General features: G+C 40.5%; 1 protein-coding gene across 9 annotated transcripts in view; it reads right to left on the bottom strand.

The window, feature by feature from the left end:
• CFAP20DC (CFAP20 domain containing) overlaps positions 1 to 15,991 on the bottom strand; it is a 269,680-nt gene that overhangs the window by 152,922 nt on the left and 100,767 nt on the right. For all 9 annotated transcript variants that reach the window (XM_023547565.2, XM_023547569.2, XM_023547566.2 and 6 more), the window contains one exon: positions 43 to 199. In XM_023547565.2, the coding sequence (XP_023403333.1) occupies positions 43 to 199 (157 nt within the window). The remainder of the gene's footprint in view (positions 1 to 42; positions 200 to 15,991) is intronic.

Raw genomic sequence — 15,991 nt, 5'->3', positions numbered from 1 at the left:
ACATCAGAAAATTAAAAAATCTTGACAGTGACTTGAACATACCATCTTTATCAGCAGTGTCTTGTGGCTTTGATTTTAAAGTGAAGATCTTCCGTAGCTTACAGTTAGCCGAGACAATAATTCCATCCAATGACTGGAAAACTGCTCCCTTGAATATTTCGCTGGTGAATGCTACCAAGTCAATGCAAAGATTGCACCACTAAAATAAAGAATAGCAAAGAAGAGTAAGTATCTTCTATAATTACATAAATGAACAAGCCATCTACAATTTACGTAGAAAGTCCAGGGAGTAGAGACAATTATCTGGCTCAACCGGCCCAAAACCAATTTTCTCCTTTGGACAAATCCATTTTGGCTTGAATGATCTTAAAAATTGTCTTGATTCTCCCAAGGAAATCATCATAATCTAAACTACATTGGTCACCTCACTACAGTTTCCATTATGAGACACGGCTCTGACGATTTGCAGGCAGTATGCAGTAGGAAGCTAGTTACAGGTGCGTTAGACCACTTCAGTCTTGAAAATCAGGGATAAGGAGTCAATTGTTCCTTCAAGGGGACTAATTTAATCACAATTAGCCAATTCCAATTCCTTGGAAACTGTATGGGGCAGTTCTACTCTGTCCTATAGGGCCGCTGGCTGAGTCGACTCGATAGCAATGGGTTTGGTTTGGTTTTTGGTCCCTTCTAGTAAGGGAGGCAGACATGTACTAAATATGTCTAATACAGAGGTGACTCATTGTGGGAGGATGGAGAGGTTCAGAACAGGGTTCTTTAAAAAATTAGTTTTAAAATTTTATCACATTATTATATGCAAATATAAATCAATTGCCAAAAGTTTTATACAAAATAGTCCTTTGCCACTTCAGCCCTCATCTAGTTATACCATCAACGCTTAAATGTCTCTTCCCTCTGTATTTTAAATGCTATCACCTGACTCATTAAGGTTAGACATTATCTACTGACTTCCTATTATGGTAAATGAGACTTTTCACTCACTTACACACTCTACTTCCCCCATTCCATCTTCCCCAGATACTTTTCCCTTATTCTCTCTTTTCCCCTAAAATCCATATTCCGTGTTTTACTTAATTATGAGTAGGCAAATATTGTACACAACTGAGCCAAGTGACTCTCTATTGTCTCTACTCTCTATGCCTACAGTTCCTTCTTTATACAACTTTTTTTACATTATTTCCTTTGACTCTTAAGTCTTCCCACATCTCGGAATGGGAGTGACACTTGATTTTGGTTTTTGAAAGATGGGAGGTGTGCAAACGTGTGGCATTCCTTTTCAGGGCCCCACCCCTTTATTCCCTGCTTAGATGAACTCTTTAGCCAACCTGCACCTGGAGACCTGGTCAGCTCTGAGTGAGAACTGGTGTCCACCTCCTTCCAAAAACTCTGAGTCCCAGGAAACCAGGTCCTTAACCCCCCACACACTTCTTATCTATCGCTGGCCATGCTGCTTCTATCCCCTCTGTCTGGACTCATGCTTCATGAAGAGTACTCAACAAACAGTGCTATGCACCTGTGTGTGAACAAATATATAAACATATGTGTATACATACATGCCTATACATACAAACACATTCAACCTTCCATTTTATCTAACCCAATAAATGTCTGGGAACTTATGACTTATGTCAGGAATCCATCTCCCTGGGAGTACAGATGGGGGTGGTCCTTGAAAAAGATGGGGATAACTTTCATAAATCCCTCTTGGTGGGAGGAAATAGAAATTATTTTTTGGTTTAGCTGATATTTACAAAGCTTCCAATTTTCATGAGCTTCAACAAATAACTCTTTATTCATATAAATGCTGCAATATATTTTCTAAAAATTCTGGAACAGAGTATGAACTCTCTACTGTAAGTAGGTGGATTATGTGAATTATGGTTGATCTTTATAAAATATTATTTTCATTATTCTTGGTAATATCTACTCTTAAAATCCCTTTTTTGACATTTTTCTTGCTCTCTAACCACTTTCTTTCTACGTGCAACTCCAGTCCAGTAGGGAAAAGGATCAACACTCATCGTTAGGGTCCTTAAGAAGTGTGAGTCAGAAAGACAGCAATCTGAGAGAGAAAAGACAGTTCTGTTTAGTTCACTGTTGGACTAGTAAGAGAGCTCATGCCATTTTTAGCATGGAATTTTGCATGACAGAGCTGACCAATGAAGAGTGACAGAAAGAGTCAAAGCATGAATTTCCAGTTTTTACTGACTTATGTCTTGGCAATATAGCTTTATAATCCCGTTGAAATAACTGTATATTCTGTGAACACACATATATTCAAATGCATGTAATAACAAACTCTTAGTTGTCCCAGCACTTTTTTGGATTTCCCATGCCCTATTCTTTATCATTACTGCAAATAAGATCTGAAGAAAATTGGCTTCATTTTGCCAGTATATAAAGAGCCTGAGTCACTAACAGTACACAGGTCTAGCCAGCATTGCCTTTCTAAAAGGAAATGACAAACAAGAAATCACAGCTTCAAAACTTGGCAATCCTAAAGTATGTCTCATCCCAGAATCTTAGAACCTCATTCTATTTTTGTGCTTCCATGATGGCATACAAAGAGCCAGGTTTATTCTCCAGCCTTTTAAAAACCATTTTCACACATCAGTTTTAATTTCCCAATAGAAAATCAGCTTATAAGGATCTTATTCACCTCTATCATCATCATATTGTGTTTATTAAGTAGTGTAAGCAAAGACTAAAATTGTAATTTTGTAATCATATGGTCATGAAAAACAATGACTTATCACTACTGTATATATATTAAAAAATAATCCCCAGGAAAAGCAAATCATGACAAGTCTGAGAAAGGGGAGGGAAAGGAAAGGTTGCCAGAGCTGCCAGAGTCAGCTCAGTTCCACCTGACTCTTGACTGAACCAAGCAAGGGCAGGTTCCTTGTAGAAGCAGTTACTACCTGTTCAGCAATACATGTCTACCGTTCCGCTCCTATACACGCCAGCCAGCTGTCTCTTCCTAAAACAGCAGCCCCATCTTTCTCCTCCTAGGCTCCAAGTGACCCTCTCACTGAGTCCTCTGAAATCCTGTACTACTGAAAAGAACATAGATCCTCTATATTTTTCTAAAAGTCATAATACCGTACCTTAACTGGCCACATCCTGAGACTTCACTTGTAACTCTGAAATACTTCAAGAATTTTGAACTGGAAATTATTTTCCACTATCTAATCACAATTTTATTCTTTATCTAGAAACTCACTCCAGATAAGCCCTATTGATTTTTTTAAATAACTTGTTTTATTTTTGTTGTTGAGGAGGATATACACAGAACATACACCAATTCAGCAATTTTTACATGTACAATTCAGTGACACTGATTTCATTTTTCGAGTTGTGCAACCATTCTCACCCTCCTTTTCTGAACTGTTCCTCTCCTATTAGCATAGATTCACTTCCCCCACAACCCCCAAGTTTCCTATCTAATCTTCTGAGTTGTTCTTGTCAATTTGATCCCATATAGACAGATCTTAAAAGAGCATAATGCTCAGATATTCTTTACCAGTTAACTATTTGGTTTTGAGTGAACTTCAGAGGATTTTTTGGCTTAAGGTTTAAAGATATTTCAGGGCAATAGGTTCAGGAGATAGTTCATCCAGCTGCTGAGGCTGCTTATGTACAAGCAAACACCTCATGGTTTTTATAGTTTCATGGGGCATCCCAGTTAACCGGCCTAATAACATGTTCGGTGCTTCTGTTCCACCTCCTAGATCGTTGCATAGTGCCTGGAGTCTTAAAAGCTTGCAAGCAGCCACTCAAGGTACAACAATTGGTCTCCATTTGCCTGGAGCAACAGAGGAAGGAGAATCTGGAATAGCAGCAGGAAATGGAATGTATGGCTAACTACCTCCATGAACAGGCGTCCCTTTACCATGAGACTAGAAGAATCGTTTGGTGCCCGCTACCATTTCTGAACATTTTGATCAAAGATTCTATCAAAAAGGGGAAAATTCAGAACAGGATTTCAAATTCTCATGGAATGTAGACTTTCTGGAGAAATCGAGGCTGGATGAATTGTTGAAACTCCTTTTAGACGTATTTCTCCCAGGGGGACAAGAGCTTGGGCTCTGGGGCCAGGCTGTCTATGTTTGGATCACAGCTCTACCACTTACTACTTATATAACCTTTCAAGTGACTTAACCTCTCTTTTCTCATCTGTAAAATGGTGATGATGATAGTAATAATAAACCCCCTCTTACAGTTGTAATATTTAAATACATATAAGCACTTATAATAGAAGGAGCCCTGGTGGTACAGTGGCTAAGCGCTTGGTTGCTCACTGAAAGGTCAGTGGTTCGAACTCACCAGCAGCTCTGCAGGAGAAAGATGTGGCAATCTGCTTTTGTAAAGGCTGCAGCCTTGGAAACCCTATGAGGCAGCTCTGCTCTGACCTACGAGGTCACCATGAGTTGGAATTCTAGGTGGACAGGTTTCTTTTTTTTGTTTCCTTCCAGAGCTCTAAAGATGCCATTCCACTGTCTTCTTACTTATATTGTTTTCATTTTAAGTTGGTGGTGTCTCATCATTGTTCCCTTGCATATAACGAATCTTTTTTCTTTGGCTGCTTTTAGTACTTTCACTTTATCATTGATTTTAGGCACTCTGATTACGATATACCACGGCGTGGCTTTTGTGGTATGTGCTTGTGTACGTACGTGTGTGTTCATTCAGCTCACAGTTTAAGATTACTGGGATCTGTGGGTATATCATTTACGTTTAAAAAAAATGTCAGCCATCACTTCTCTAAATATGGTGTGATCAATCTCTCTCTGCTGAACTTCTGATACTCCAATTGAACGTGTATGAGGCTGGTTGATATTGTTTCACAGGTCACTCAGATTTTGCCTATACCCCCTCTCTCCCCCAGGTTTTTTCCTTCTTTGTGCTCCATTTTGGAGAGTTTCTATATTCCTGGCTTCAATTTCACTGGTATTGCCCACTGTCTAATCTAGCATTAAACCCACTCAGTAAATTTAGTGCAGATACCATGTTTTTTCAGGTCTAGAATGCCCGTTTGATTATTTTCATAGTTTACATTTCTCTATTGAGGTTCCCCATTTGTCTCCTCATTAAGTTCACATCGTCCTTTCAATCCCTGAACATGCTTATAGCAGCTGTCTTAAAGTCCCTGCGTGCTCCTTTCATCATCTTTGTCACATCTACGTCTGTTCCTACCCCCTGGTTATGGGTCTTGTTGTCCCAGTCCCTACCCCCGGTTATGGGTCATGTTGTCCCAGTTCCTACCCCCTGGTTATGGGTCATGTTGTCCCAGTCCCTACCCCCGGTTATGGGTCATGTTGTCCCAGTTCCTACCCCCTGGTTATGGGTCATGTTGTCCCAGTCCCTACCCCCTGGTTATGGGTCATGTTGTCCCAGTTCCTACCCCCTGGTTATGGGTCATGTTGTCCCAGTCCCTACCCCCTGGTTATGGGTCATGTTGTCCCAGTTCCTACCCCCTGGTTATGGGTCATGTTGTCCCAGTCCCTACCCCCTGGTTATGGGTCATGTTGTCCCAGTTCCTACCCCCTGGCTATGGGTCATGTTGTCCCAGTCCCTACCCCCTGGTTATGGGTCATGTTGTCCCAGTTCCTACCCCCTGGTTATGGGTCTTGTTGTCCCAGTCCCTACCCCTGGTTATGGGTCATGTTGTCCCAGTCCCTACCCCCTGGTTATGGGTCATGTTGTCCCAGTCCCTACCCCCGGTTATGGGTCATGTTGTCCCAGTCCCTATCCCCTGGTTATGGGTCATGTTGTTCCAGTCCCTACCCCCTGGTTATGGGTCATGCTGTCCCAGTCCCTACCCCCGGTTATGGGTCATGTTGTCCCAGTCCCTACCCCCTGGTTATGGGTCATGTTGTCTCAGTCCCTACCCCCTGGTTATGGGTCATGTTGTCCCAGTTCGTAGCCCCTGGTTATGGGTCATGTTGTTCCAGTCCCTACACCCTAGTTATGGGTCATGCTGTCCCAGTCCCTACCCCCGGTTATGGGTCATGTTGTCCCAGTCCCTATCCCCTGGTTATGGGTCATGCTGTCCCAGTCCCTACCCCGGTTATGGGTCATGTTGTCCCAGTCCCTACCCCCTGGTTATGGGTCATGTTGTCTCAGTCCCTACCCCCTGGTTATGGGTCATGTTGTCCCAGTCCCTACTCCCTGGTTATGGGTCATGTAGTCCCAGTTCCTACCCCGGTTATGGGTCATGTTGTCCCACTCTGCACATCTAGTAACTGTTTATTAGACGCCAGATACCGCGGCTACTATGGTGCTGAGCTTCTGATTTTGTTATTTTCCTTAAAACACTTTTAAATGTTGTTCCAGGAGGAACTCTGTTTCCTTGTAGGCCACCTTGATCTTTTTGATACATGTTCTTATGCTTCTTTTCCAGGGCTAAACGTGGCCTTTTTCCCAGGGCAAATGAGCCCTATTTCTAAGTTATACTGCCTTTCTAGAGTTTCTCCTAAACATCTTCAATGACATCTACCTGCTGTGGCCAGAGCCTGAATACCTTCCATCCCTGTGTGAGCCTTGTCATTGTTCAGACTGCCTCATGGAGTCCTACTGTATACATACACAGCTTAGTATTTGGCCAGAGATTCAAGAGGACCCTGATATAAACTTCTGGAGCTCCTTCTGTCAAATACTCTGACTTACAAATTCTAGGCATCTCAGTATTCCTCAATTTCAGCCTCTGTCTCAATTTGGTAAGACTACCATGCTCTATTTGGGCTACCACACCTGCACCTGAATGGCCCTTCAGAAAGCTCAGGACTATGGGGCTCATTTCTTTTGTTTCCCTCTTACAAATGTTTCCTATTGTCCAATGGGTGAAACTATTATTTCAAACATTTTTTCCAGCTTTACATTTGTTTACAGTAGGAAGGACAATCTGGTGCCAGATTCTCTGTCATGGTCATAAACAGAAATCTGAGCATTCATATAAATTTAATCTCCTACCTGACATTTTCCCTGATGGTAGCACATCTACTTTGCCAATTCCCAGCCCTAGATTTAACTCAGTGCATTTTCTCCATTCATTTTACTCCTGAAGTATCTCTTAAATTGGTTTCCTGCTTCTACTTCCCTGCTACTATCCCAGTTCAGGCTCATATGTATCACCTGGACTTTCATACATATCATACTTATTTTTCTAAAATACATACCATATCATGAAATTTGCTCACATGTAAATTAAAAAAAAGATCCCTAATGGATTAAAAGGCTTTAGTGGACTAACGGCTTTCAAGGCTCTTCATGGTTTCACTTAGCCTTCCTTTCCAGCCTTATCATTCTGTATATCCTCACCACATATGCAGTTAAGAGATCAAATGTGACATGACCTTTTATGCTTTTGTGTTAACCCCTATAATACCGTCCTCTAATCTTATAGTAAAATCCACTGAATATTCACAATTTAACAAAAATATCTCCACTATAACCTTCCCCAACTGTGCCAGAACTAGTCTGATCTTTTTCTTCAGCAACCTTTGGTTTTTAAGACTGTTGCTATTAGGTGCCCTCGAGTCAGTTCAGACTCATAGCAACCATATGCACGCACAATAGAACAAAACACTGCCCAGTCCTGTGCCATCCTCGCAATTGTTGCTATGCTTGGACCCATTGCTGCAGACACTGTGTCAATCCATCTTCCTGAGCGTCTTTCTCTCTTTCACTGACCCTCTACTTTACCAAGTATGATGTCCTTCTCCAGGGACTGATCCCTCCTGATAACATGTCCAGAGTATGTGAGATGCAGTCTCACCATCCTTGCTTCTTTGCTCATGTTATTATAATACTTTACTTTGTCTTCTCGAGTCATCCTTTGAAATTTTCTGTTCAGCTCTTTTACTTCATCATTTCTTCCTTTTGCTTTAGCTACTAGATATTCAAAACCAAGTTTCAGAGTCCCTTCTGACATCCATTTTGTTCTTTTTAATGACCTCTTGCTTTCTCCATGTATGATGTCCTTCCACAATTTGTCTGGTTTTTGGTCATTAGTGTTCAAAGCATCAAGTCTATTCTTGAGATGGCCTCTAAATTCAGGTGGGATATATTCAAGGTTGTATTTTGGATCTTGTGGAATTTAGTTTTCTTCAGCTTCAACTTGAACTTGTTCAAGTTGTTCCACAGTCAGCCCCTGGCCTTGTACTAACAGGTGATATTAAGCTTCTGCATTATCATCTCTTTCCATAAATGTAGTCGATTGGTTCCTGTGTATTCCATCTGGAGAGGTATAGACACCGTTTATGTTGTCGAAAAAAAGTATTTGCAAGAAGAAGTTGTTGGTCTTGCAAAATTTTATCATGTGATCTCAGGGATCATTTCTATCACCAAGGCTATATTTTCTAACTACTGATCCTTCTTTGTTTCCAACCTTCACACTGCAATCACCAGTAATTATCAATGCATCTTGAGTGCATGTTTGATCAATTTCAGACTGAAGAAGTTGGTAAAAATCTTCACTTTCTTCATCTTTGGTCTTAGTGGTTGATGTGTAAATTTGAATAAATAGTCATATTAACTGGTCTTCCTTGTAGGCATATGGATATTATCCTATCGCTGACAATGCTGTACTTCAGGATAAATGTTGAAATGTTCCTTGTGATGAACACAACGCCATTCCTCTTCAATTTCTCATTCCTGGCATTGTAGACCATATGATTGTCCAATTCAAAATGGCCAATACCAGTCCACTTCGACTCACTAATGCCTAGGATATTGATGCTTATGTGGTCCATTTCCTTTCTGATAATTTTTAATTTTCCTAGATTTATACTTTGTATATTCCACATTCCAATTATTAATGGATGTTTGCAGCTGTTTCTTCTCATCTTGAGTTGTGTCACATCAACAAATAAGGGTTCTGAAAGCTTGACTCTATTCATGTCTTTAAGATCAATTTTACTTTGATGAGGCAGCACTTTGCCAGTCGTATTTTCAGTGCCTTCCAACCTGAGAGGCTCAGCTTCTGGCACTATATCAGACAATGTTCCAATGCTATTCATAAGGCTTTCACTGGCTAATTTTTTTCAGAAGTAGACAGCCAGGTCCTCCTTCCTAGTCTTAGTTTGGAAGCTCAGCTGAAAGCTGTCCAGCATGGATGACTCTGTTGGTATTCGAATACCGGTGGCATAGCTTCTAGCATTACAGCAAGATGCAAGCCCCAACAATACGACGAATTGACAGATGTAAGACTTGTTTACCACTTATTTATATGTTTGCCTTCCCTGCCATATTATAATCTCCCAGAGGAGAGAGACCATCTGGTATTCACCTTTGGATTCATATAATTTGGGACAGACCATGGCCCACTGCAGGGGCTCAACAAATATCTGAAATAAACTGTACGTTCAGAAGTTTATTATGACATATTCACAACTCATTAAACATGGATTCATGTCTAGAGAAAACAAACTGTAAAATATCAACTAACATTAACTGGGCACTTACTATTAGCTTGGCACTGTTCTAAGAACTCATTTAAGCCTAACAATTGCCCTGTGAAGCAGGTTCTATTATTGTCAACACCTAACTGATACAGAAACTGAAGCCCAGAGAGATTAACTGATTTCCCAAGGGCCCTATCCGGGAAGTGATAGAACCAGAATTGAAACCCCTATAATCTAGCTCCAAAGCCCACATTTTAACCTTAACAGTATTCTGCGTGTGCACGTAATTTGATAACGGGGTGATTCTAAAGCTGAGTAATCATTTGTTTGCCAGGACAAACGTCTTTTGAACTAGTTGTCCCTACTTTCTGTAAATTTGGGGCAAGAGTAAGAAGGCCTGGGACTGCTCTCTTTCCCAAATCTCTGCAACATTAGACTAGAGGCAAGAAGAGGGAGAAAAACAGATACTTTAAAATGACATTCACATAGATGAGATGAAAACAGTTACGAACCTTCAAATAAGTACCTTAAAAACTGTAGTGGACCCTAGGCTAGAAAGATTTCATTAAGGGGCATTCTCTAATTGTATCTTGTATGTATCTCTAAATGACCTTGTATCTAAATAAATCTGCCTCCTCCATTCTCTCCTTTTTGTTCAATGGCACTCAAGAAATTAAATCCTGTTAAAAATAAAAAAAACTTCCAAATCATTGGCTCTATGGGAAAAATTATCTTTGAGGGAAGTTTTAAAAACATTATACCAGACATCCAGTCTGTATCAAAAGCTATAAAATATTCCATCAGAATTATGGTTCAAGAAGGTGCAACTCCTAAAGGATAATTTTATCCAACGAAATGACAAACGCTAGGTATTTCAGTAGGAAAAGGTTCCTAAAGATTTCGGCATTGTAATTTATCATACTATTTTGTTATATCTGCAAAGAATGATTTATTCTGGACGACAGCTCATAAGCGAACTTCCTATTCAAAGGGATTAAATTTACTGTGCTTTAATACATACTTTGGTGGCAAGACATTGATGTTCATCTGACACCATCACCAGCTAATTGAAATTATATTAAGGAAGAAGTAAGATTGATTTCAGTTGAGTCTTGACTAAGTGGGTACCTCCATTGTTTAATCTGACAGTCATTAATTTTTTAAACTGTTCATGCCATTGAAAACCTAAGTTAAAAGTATAAATTGTTATACTTTAAGTGTTAAAGTGAATCCTTCATAATTAAGAATAACATGAAAAATAAAATTTTTTATTTGAACGGTTAAACATTTAATGGTAACAGGAGCAGTAGTGGCCTATATATAAATATTCATATTAGTGTGGCTATAAGAATATTAACTTTATTTGCTGCCTCTGGCTTTAGCTAAAGAACCAAGGCAAAATGGACCATTTGGCAATTATCCTCTAAATTAGGGGTTGCACACTGAATGCTTAGAGGGCCCAGGCAGGTACATGCCTGCAGCAGGAAGGGTATGAGTGTCTTGCACACCTTATGAGTGAGGATGACCCTAGAGGGTCCAGGCAGGTACATGAGTGAAGCAGGAAGGGTCTGAGTGTCTTAGAAACCTTATGTGTGAAGATGTCCCTAGAGGGTCCAGGCAGATACATGAGCTTAGCAGGAAGGGTCTGAGTGTCTCACATATGTTGTGAGTGAAGATGATCAAGAGGGTCCAGGCAGGTACATGAGTGAAGCAGGAAGGGTCTGAGTGTCTCATATACCTTATGTGTGAGGATGACCCTAGAGGGTCCAGGCAGGTACATGAGCGAAGCAGGAAGGGCCTGAGTGTCTCGTATACCTTATGAGTGAGGGTGACCCAAGCTCACGGGAGAGCAGAAGCTCCATTAAAGGGTGTAGCTGCCACCTAGCTCCAACTGACTGCTTGCTGTGCAAGAAAACAGTTTCAATGATACTAACTCTTCTGATTTTTTTCAAGAGAGATCAGAAATAGGAATTTTATGTGAAATCTCCTGATTTATAAATATTAGCCAAAGTGGTTTAAAATACTGTTTCCAAGTTTACCATCAAAATATCTTCCACTTCCTAAAAGGCAGAAAAAAGTGAACAGTGCTTTGGCCAAAAAAAAAAAAAAAAAAAAAACCCAAAACAGAGAATGGGGCCAAGCCCACAGCAGCAGCATGGAGGGCCCTTGATTGGGTGGGGGTCTGCCACCTTTCTGCTATCTGTAGAAATTTCCCCTAAAACATGATTCAGTTTTAATTCAATAAGGGCTCAAGAGGAAAAGACTATACTAGTAGTGGGAAGGAAAGACGCTCTGCTGCCATAGCATCTAAGGGAAAATGACAGCAAGTTGTAGAACTGAACTTCTAGTATCTGTCCGAATACTCACAGACATTTCTGGAATCACTGAATACATTTAGAAGGCTTATCTAACTTGGCCATGATAAAATTCATTAGTTTACTTCCTACGCTAGGAGGCACATCAGGATTTGTCAATTTGTTCAGCAAATATTATCGACTACTTAATTATGTGCCATGCACTGAAGGAGACTGGGGAGAAAAGATACGCTTGCAGCCTGGTGGGGGAGACAGACAAGTAAACAGATAATTCAAGTGCAGGGTAGAGAAATGTTATGAGGGCTATAAAATCACAAATGGCAAGGAGGAGCTATACTCAAAATATCTAACCCACAGAGTGGAAACCATGGAGGGCTTCCTGGAATTAGTGTCTAAAGAGCAAACAGGAGCCATAACCCTTATTTAGGGCTTCTTCTGTGACAATCGCTGTTCTAAAAGCCTTATGTTTAATGCACATAAAACCCCACAACAACTTTAATGGTAAGTACACCTCACACTATCTCCACTTTACACACAAGGAAAATGAACATGGGGACGTGTACAGGGTCAATATCTAGTATGTGTTAGGATCCACACTCCATGCTCTTAACCCCTACATGTTATTTACATGCTACATGTTTAGTAAACCAAAAACCAACCCATTGACGCCAAGTTGATTTCAACTCAGCAACCCTACAGAACAGGGTAGAACTGCCCCACAGGGTTTCCAAGAACAACTGGTGGATTTGAACTGCTGGCCTTTTGGTTAAAGCTGAGCTCTTAACCACTGCACCACCAAGTCTCCATATATTTAGTAAAACATAAAATAATTAGAACATATTAAACATCGTTTATGACTTGATGATCTCCCTGGGATGTCACACAGGCCTAAGGGGGACATTAGGGGAACAAACACCTCATTTGTTTGCTTATTGATTACGACAGCCTCAAATGTAAGTGAACAACTCTTTCTAGATTCAGTAACATCCACAAGAAAAATTCTAGATATGCTGTGATTATTTTGCTTTTAAAAATTTATCATGAGCTGAAGTCACCCTAAGATAGTCATCAATTTGATTTCTTCATAACTTTTTTTTTTTAAACAACTTTATGTAAGCTTCTTGCCTTCATCTCCTTTCTTTTGTATTCTTTATTGAGCCATCTGACTGGCAGTAGGAAGACACGTTAGGGTGAAAAGGGTTAGGAAAAACTGCATCACAGGACCTACTACAGCGATTTTTTTACTATTTTAAAGACATTTCTGATGTCACCAGACACCTGGCACTGGCAGCACATCTTCGTCTGAGAGGCCTATGTATTAAATATAAAAGACCTTTCGGTCAAGTTCACTTTTTATCTCAGTAACATATTTGTGTGGTTTACTTGTAACAGAAAGATAGTATTTTATATCCAAATACTGTATTGCCATGGATACCACTGGACAAAGGGTTTGCGTGTGGATTGTGGCCATTCTATACAATGATCAGTTCAGATTTTAATAGAATATCTAGAGACTTGAGTTAGTTAACTGACAAGGGCGACTGAACTCACAAAAGCAAGGTAATGACAAATTTGATTTGTTAACCACACCCAGAACTGTTTGTTGGTCTCATATTAACTCCTGGAAGTCATCTAACACTGAGCTCCAAACAATCTTGGATAAGTAAGGAAATCCACATCTAAACACAAGAGGAGGAATACAGTTTTAGTAGTAAGGCATTTCCCTTAATGTCTAAATGATTTGACTCCAATAACTGATTACTTGAATCTGATTTCGAGCATTTATGAACATTTAGAAATTGGATTTTTAGAAATTCTACTCCAAAGAGAAACCATTAGTTTCTTCCACAACCCAACTCCTATTTGTTACTGGGCTGCCAATCTCCAAGTTCCTCGGACTTGACATCTTTGATTCTTCTTCACCTCTATTGACGCAAACACCAAGCTCAGTGGATCTGCCTACTGAGAGAAACGGTCAGCATGCGCTGGTCGTCTCCACCTCTCACTCTCTTCTTAGTCCACTGCCTTGCCTCCTCCTCGCACACCAAAACAACAGTCATTGAAGTTGCTAATGGTCTCCTCATTGCCATGTTCTCCACATACTTTTCAACGTTGACTATTCTCCCTGGCTTGGATGATACTACACTTTTCTTTGCATCACACTCTCATTACTACCCGGTCTTCTTCATGGATCCCTTTCCTTGGACACCCCTTTAGTTGGGTTTGCCCTTGCATTTCCTCCTCTACCCTCTATTTTTTTGCTATTCTCCACTGTTTCTGCAGGCAGTTTCACCCATTCTTATGACTTTAACTGCTACCTCTACACTCAGGAAGCATATGCATCTAGGCCACACCTCTCTCCAGGACTCCAACATATACGTACCTCTAGAAATCTTAGCTGGAATGTCTCACAGACCCCTTACTCAACATTTCCACCTTCCCTTTCTAAATCTCCTTTTCTTCCTGATTTTTTTTTTTCTATAACTTGGTTACGCACCAGCGATCCAAACTAGAAACTTGAGAGCCATTTTTTATTTTCTCTTCATTTCTAATATCTAATTAGCCTTTAACTCTTGCTAATAAAAACTTACAAGTATTTTTTAGCTCTGCCCCTCGTATTCTAATTTCTGTTCTCCAAATTTAGGACCTTGTCACTCTTATCCACATCATCCCTCCCTCCCTCCCTCCCACCCACCCACCCACCCACCCATCCATCCATCCATCCATCCATTTACTTAACACATTTGTACTGAGTACCCAGAAGGAGCCTAGTACTGTTACAGGCACTGGGGATACAACAGAGAAAATGAGACAACATCTCTGGTCTCATGGAGTTTATTTCATGTGACTATTGCAGTGGCTTTATAACTGTTCCTGCTGGTCTCCAGTCTTATGCTTCTCAGCAACTTTCCACAGTAATGTTCTATGTAAAACACAAATCTGAGCATGTCACCTCCTGCTGCAAGCCCTTCAATGGCTCTCTATCACTTGTGGGATAAAGTCCAGGCTCATTGGCTAGAATACCAGCTTGCCCCTGCTTACCTCTCTAATCTCATACTTCCCCACCATTCTAGTCTCATCTTTAGCATCACTGGATTGCTGGAATTCCTTGCATACCCCATGCGGCTACCCTTAACACTGCTGTTTCTGTTTTAGAGATACTTCCCCCCATATCACTTCTTAAATTGGTAACACCTACTCATCTGTTAAGACCCACCTCAGGCAAGCCCTTCTTCAGAGGACCTTCCATGACCACCACCCTTGTGTTCCATAGTTCGCTGTGGTTCCTGCTCTCCCAGCACACACCACTTTATAATGAAGGTGTATCTACTTATGTCTTCGCCCTTTTGACTGTAAGCTTCTAATGTTGCTTCACCTCCCTTCCTCTACTGCTACCACACTAGTTCTAACCCTAATCTGGATTATTGCAAATGGCCTCTTCAGCTCCACTTTCTCCCCATTCCAAGTATCACCACCAGGTTAATATTCTCAAAGCACAAAAGTGACTGGGTGTGTGTTCCTTCCTTAGTCCAAAAGCTTTAATCGTTTCTACTTCTCTACCATTTGTTGAATGATTTTAGATAGTCCCTAGAAGTGGCATTAAACAGCTCTGGGTCACAGAATAAGAAATTCCCTTGATCAATTTTCTTTAAATTTTTCTAACTATGCTAGGGAGAAAGTTTGGCTCTAAGATGTTTTGCATATGAATATAACCCTTGATAAGCCCCTTCTTGATAAAGAGTAGGCCTCAGGACAGAGCCTTAAAGAAGAAAGTACCTAGTTAGACTTTAAAAATACTGTTCTATTTTCAGTATGTTTATTTTTATGGTTACATTTTAGTTTGGGAAAATTAGACTGGTTTTTCATTTATAAGAGTGATACACAATTTTCTTTCAAGATAAATATATTTAAGCAATAAGAAGTGAGTCAGTTTACAGGAAAGTACTGAGTACATACCAGCAGAGGTAGTATGCAACATGGTAAAGTCATGTTAAACCAAAACCAAGCCCAGTGCCGTTGAGTGGACTCTGACTCATAGCGACCCTATAGGACAGAGTAGAACTGCCCCACAGAGTTTCCAAGGAGCACCTGGCAGATTTGAACTGCCAACCCTTTGGTTAGCAGCCGTAGCACTTAACCACTACGCCACCAGGGTTTCCAAAGTCATGTTAGTAGTACTGACATGACTGAAGTTAGACAAAGACTGGTCAGTCAAATCAGGTTCGAACTTTTCAGCCTGTTACCTATTGCGTG

This window comes from Loxodonta africana, chromosome 22, assembly GCF_030014295.1.
Source record: "Loxodonta africana isolate mLoxAfr1 chromosome 22, mLoxAfr1.hap2, whole genome shotgun sequence".
Classification (NCBI taxonomy): Eukaryota; Metazoa; Chordata; class Mammalia; order Proboscidea; family Elephantidae; genus Loxodonta; species Loxodonta africana.
Note: the sequence above shows the minus strand (reverse complement) of the source record. Positions and strands in the feature narration are given on the sequence as shown.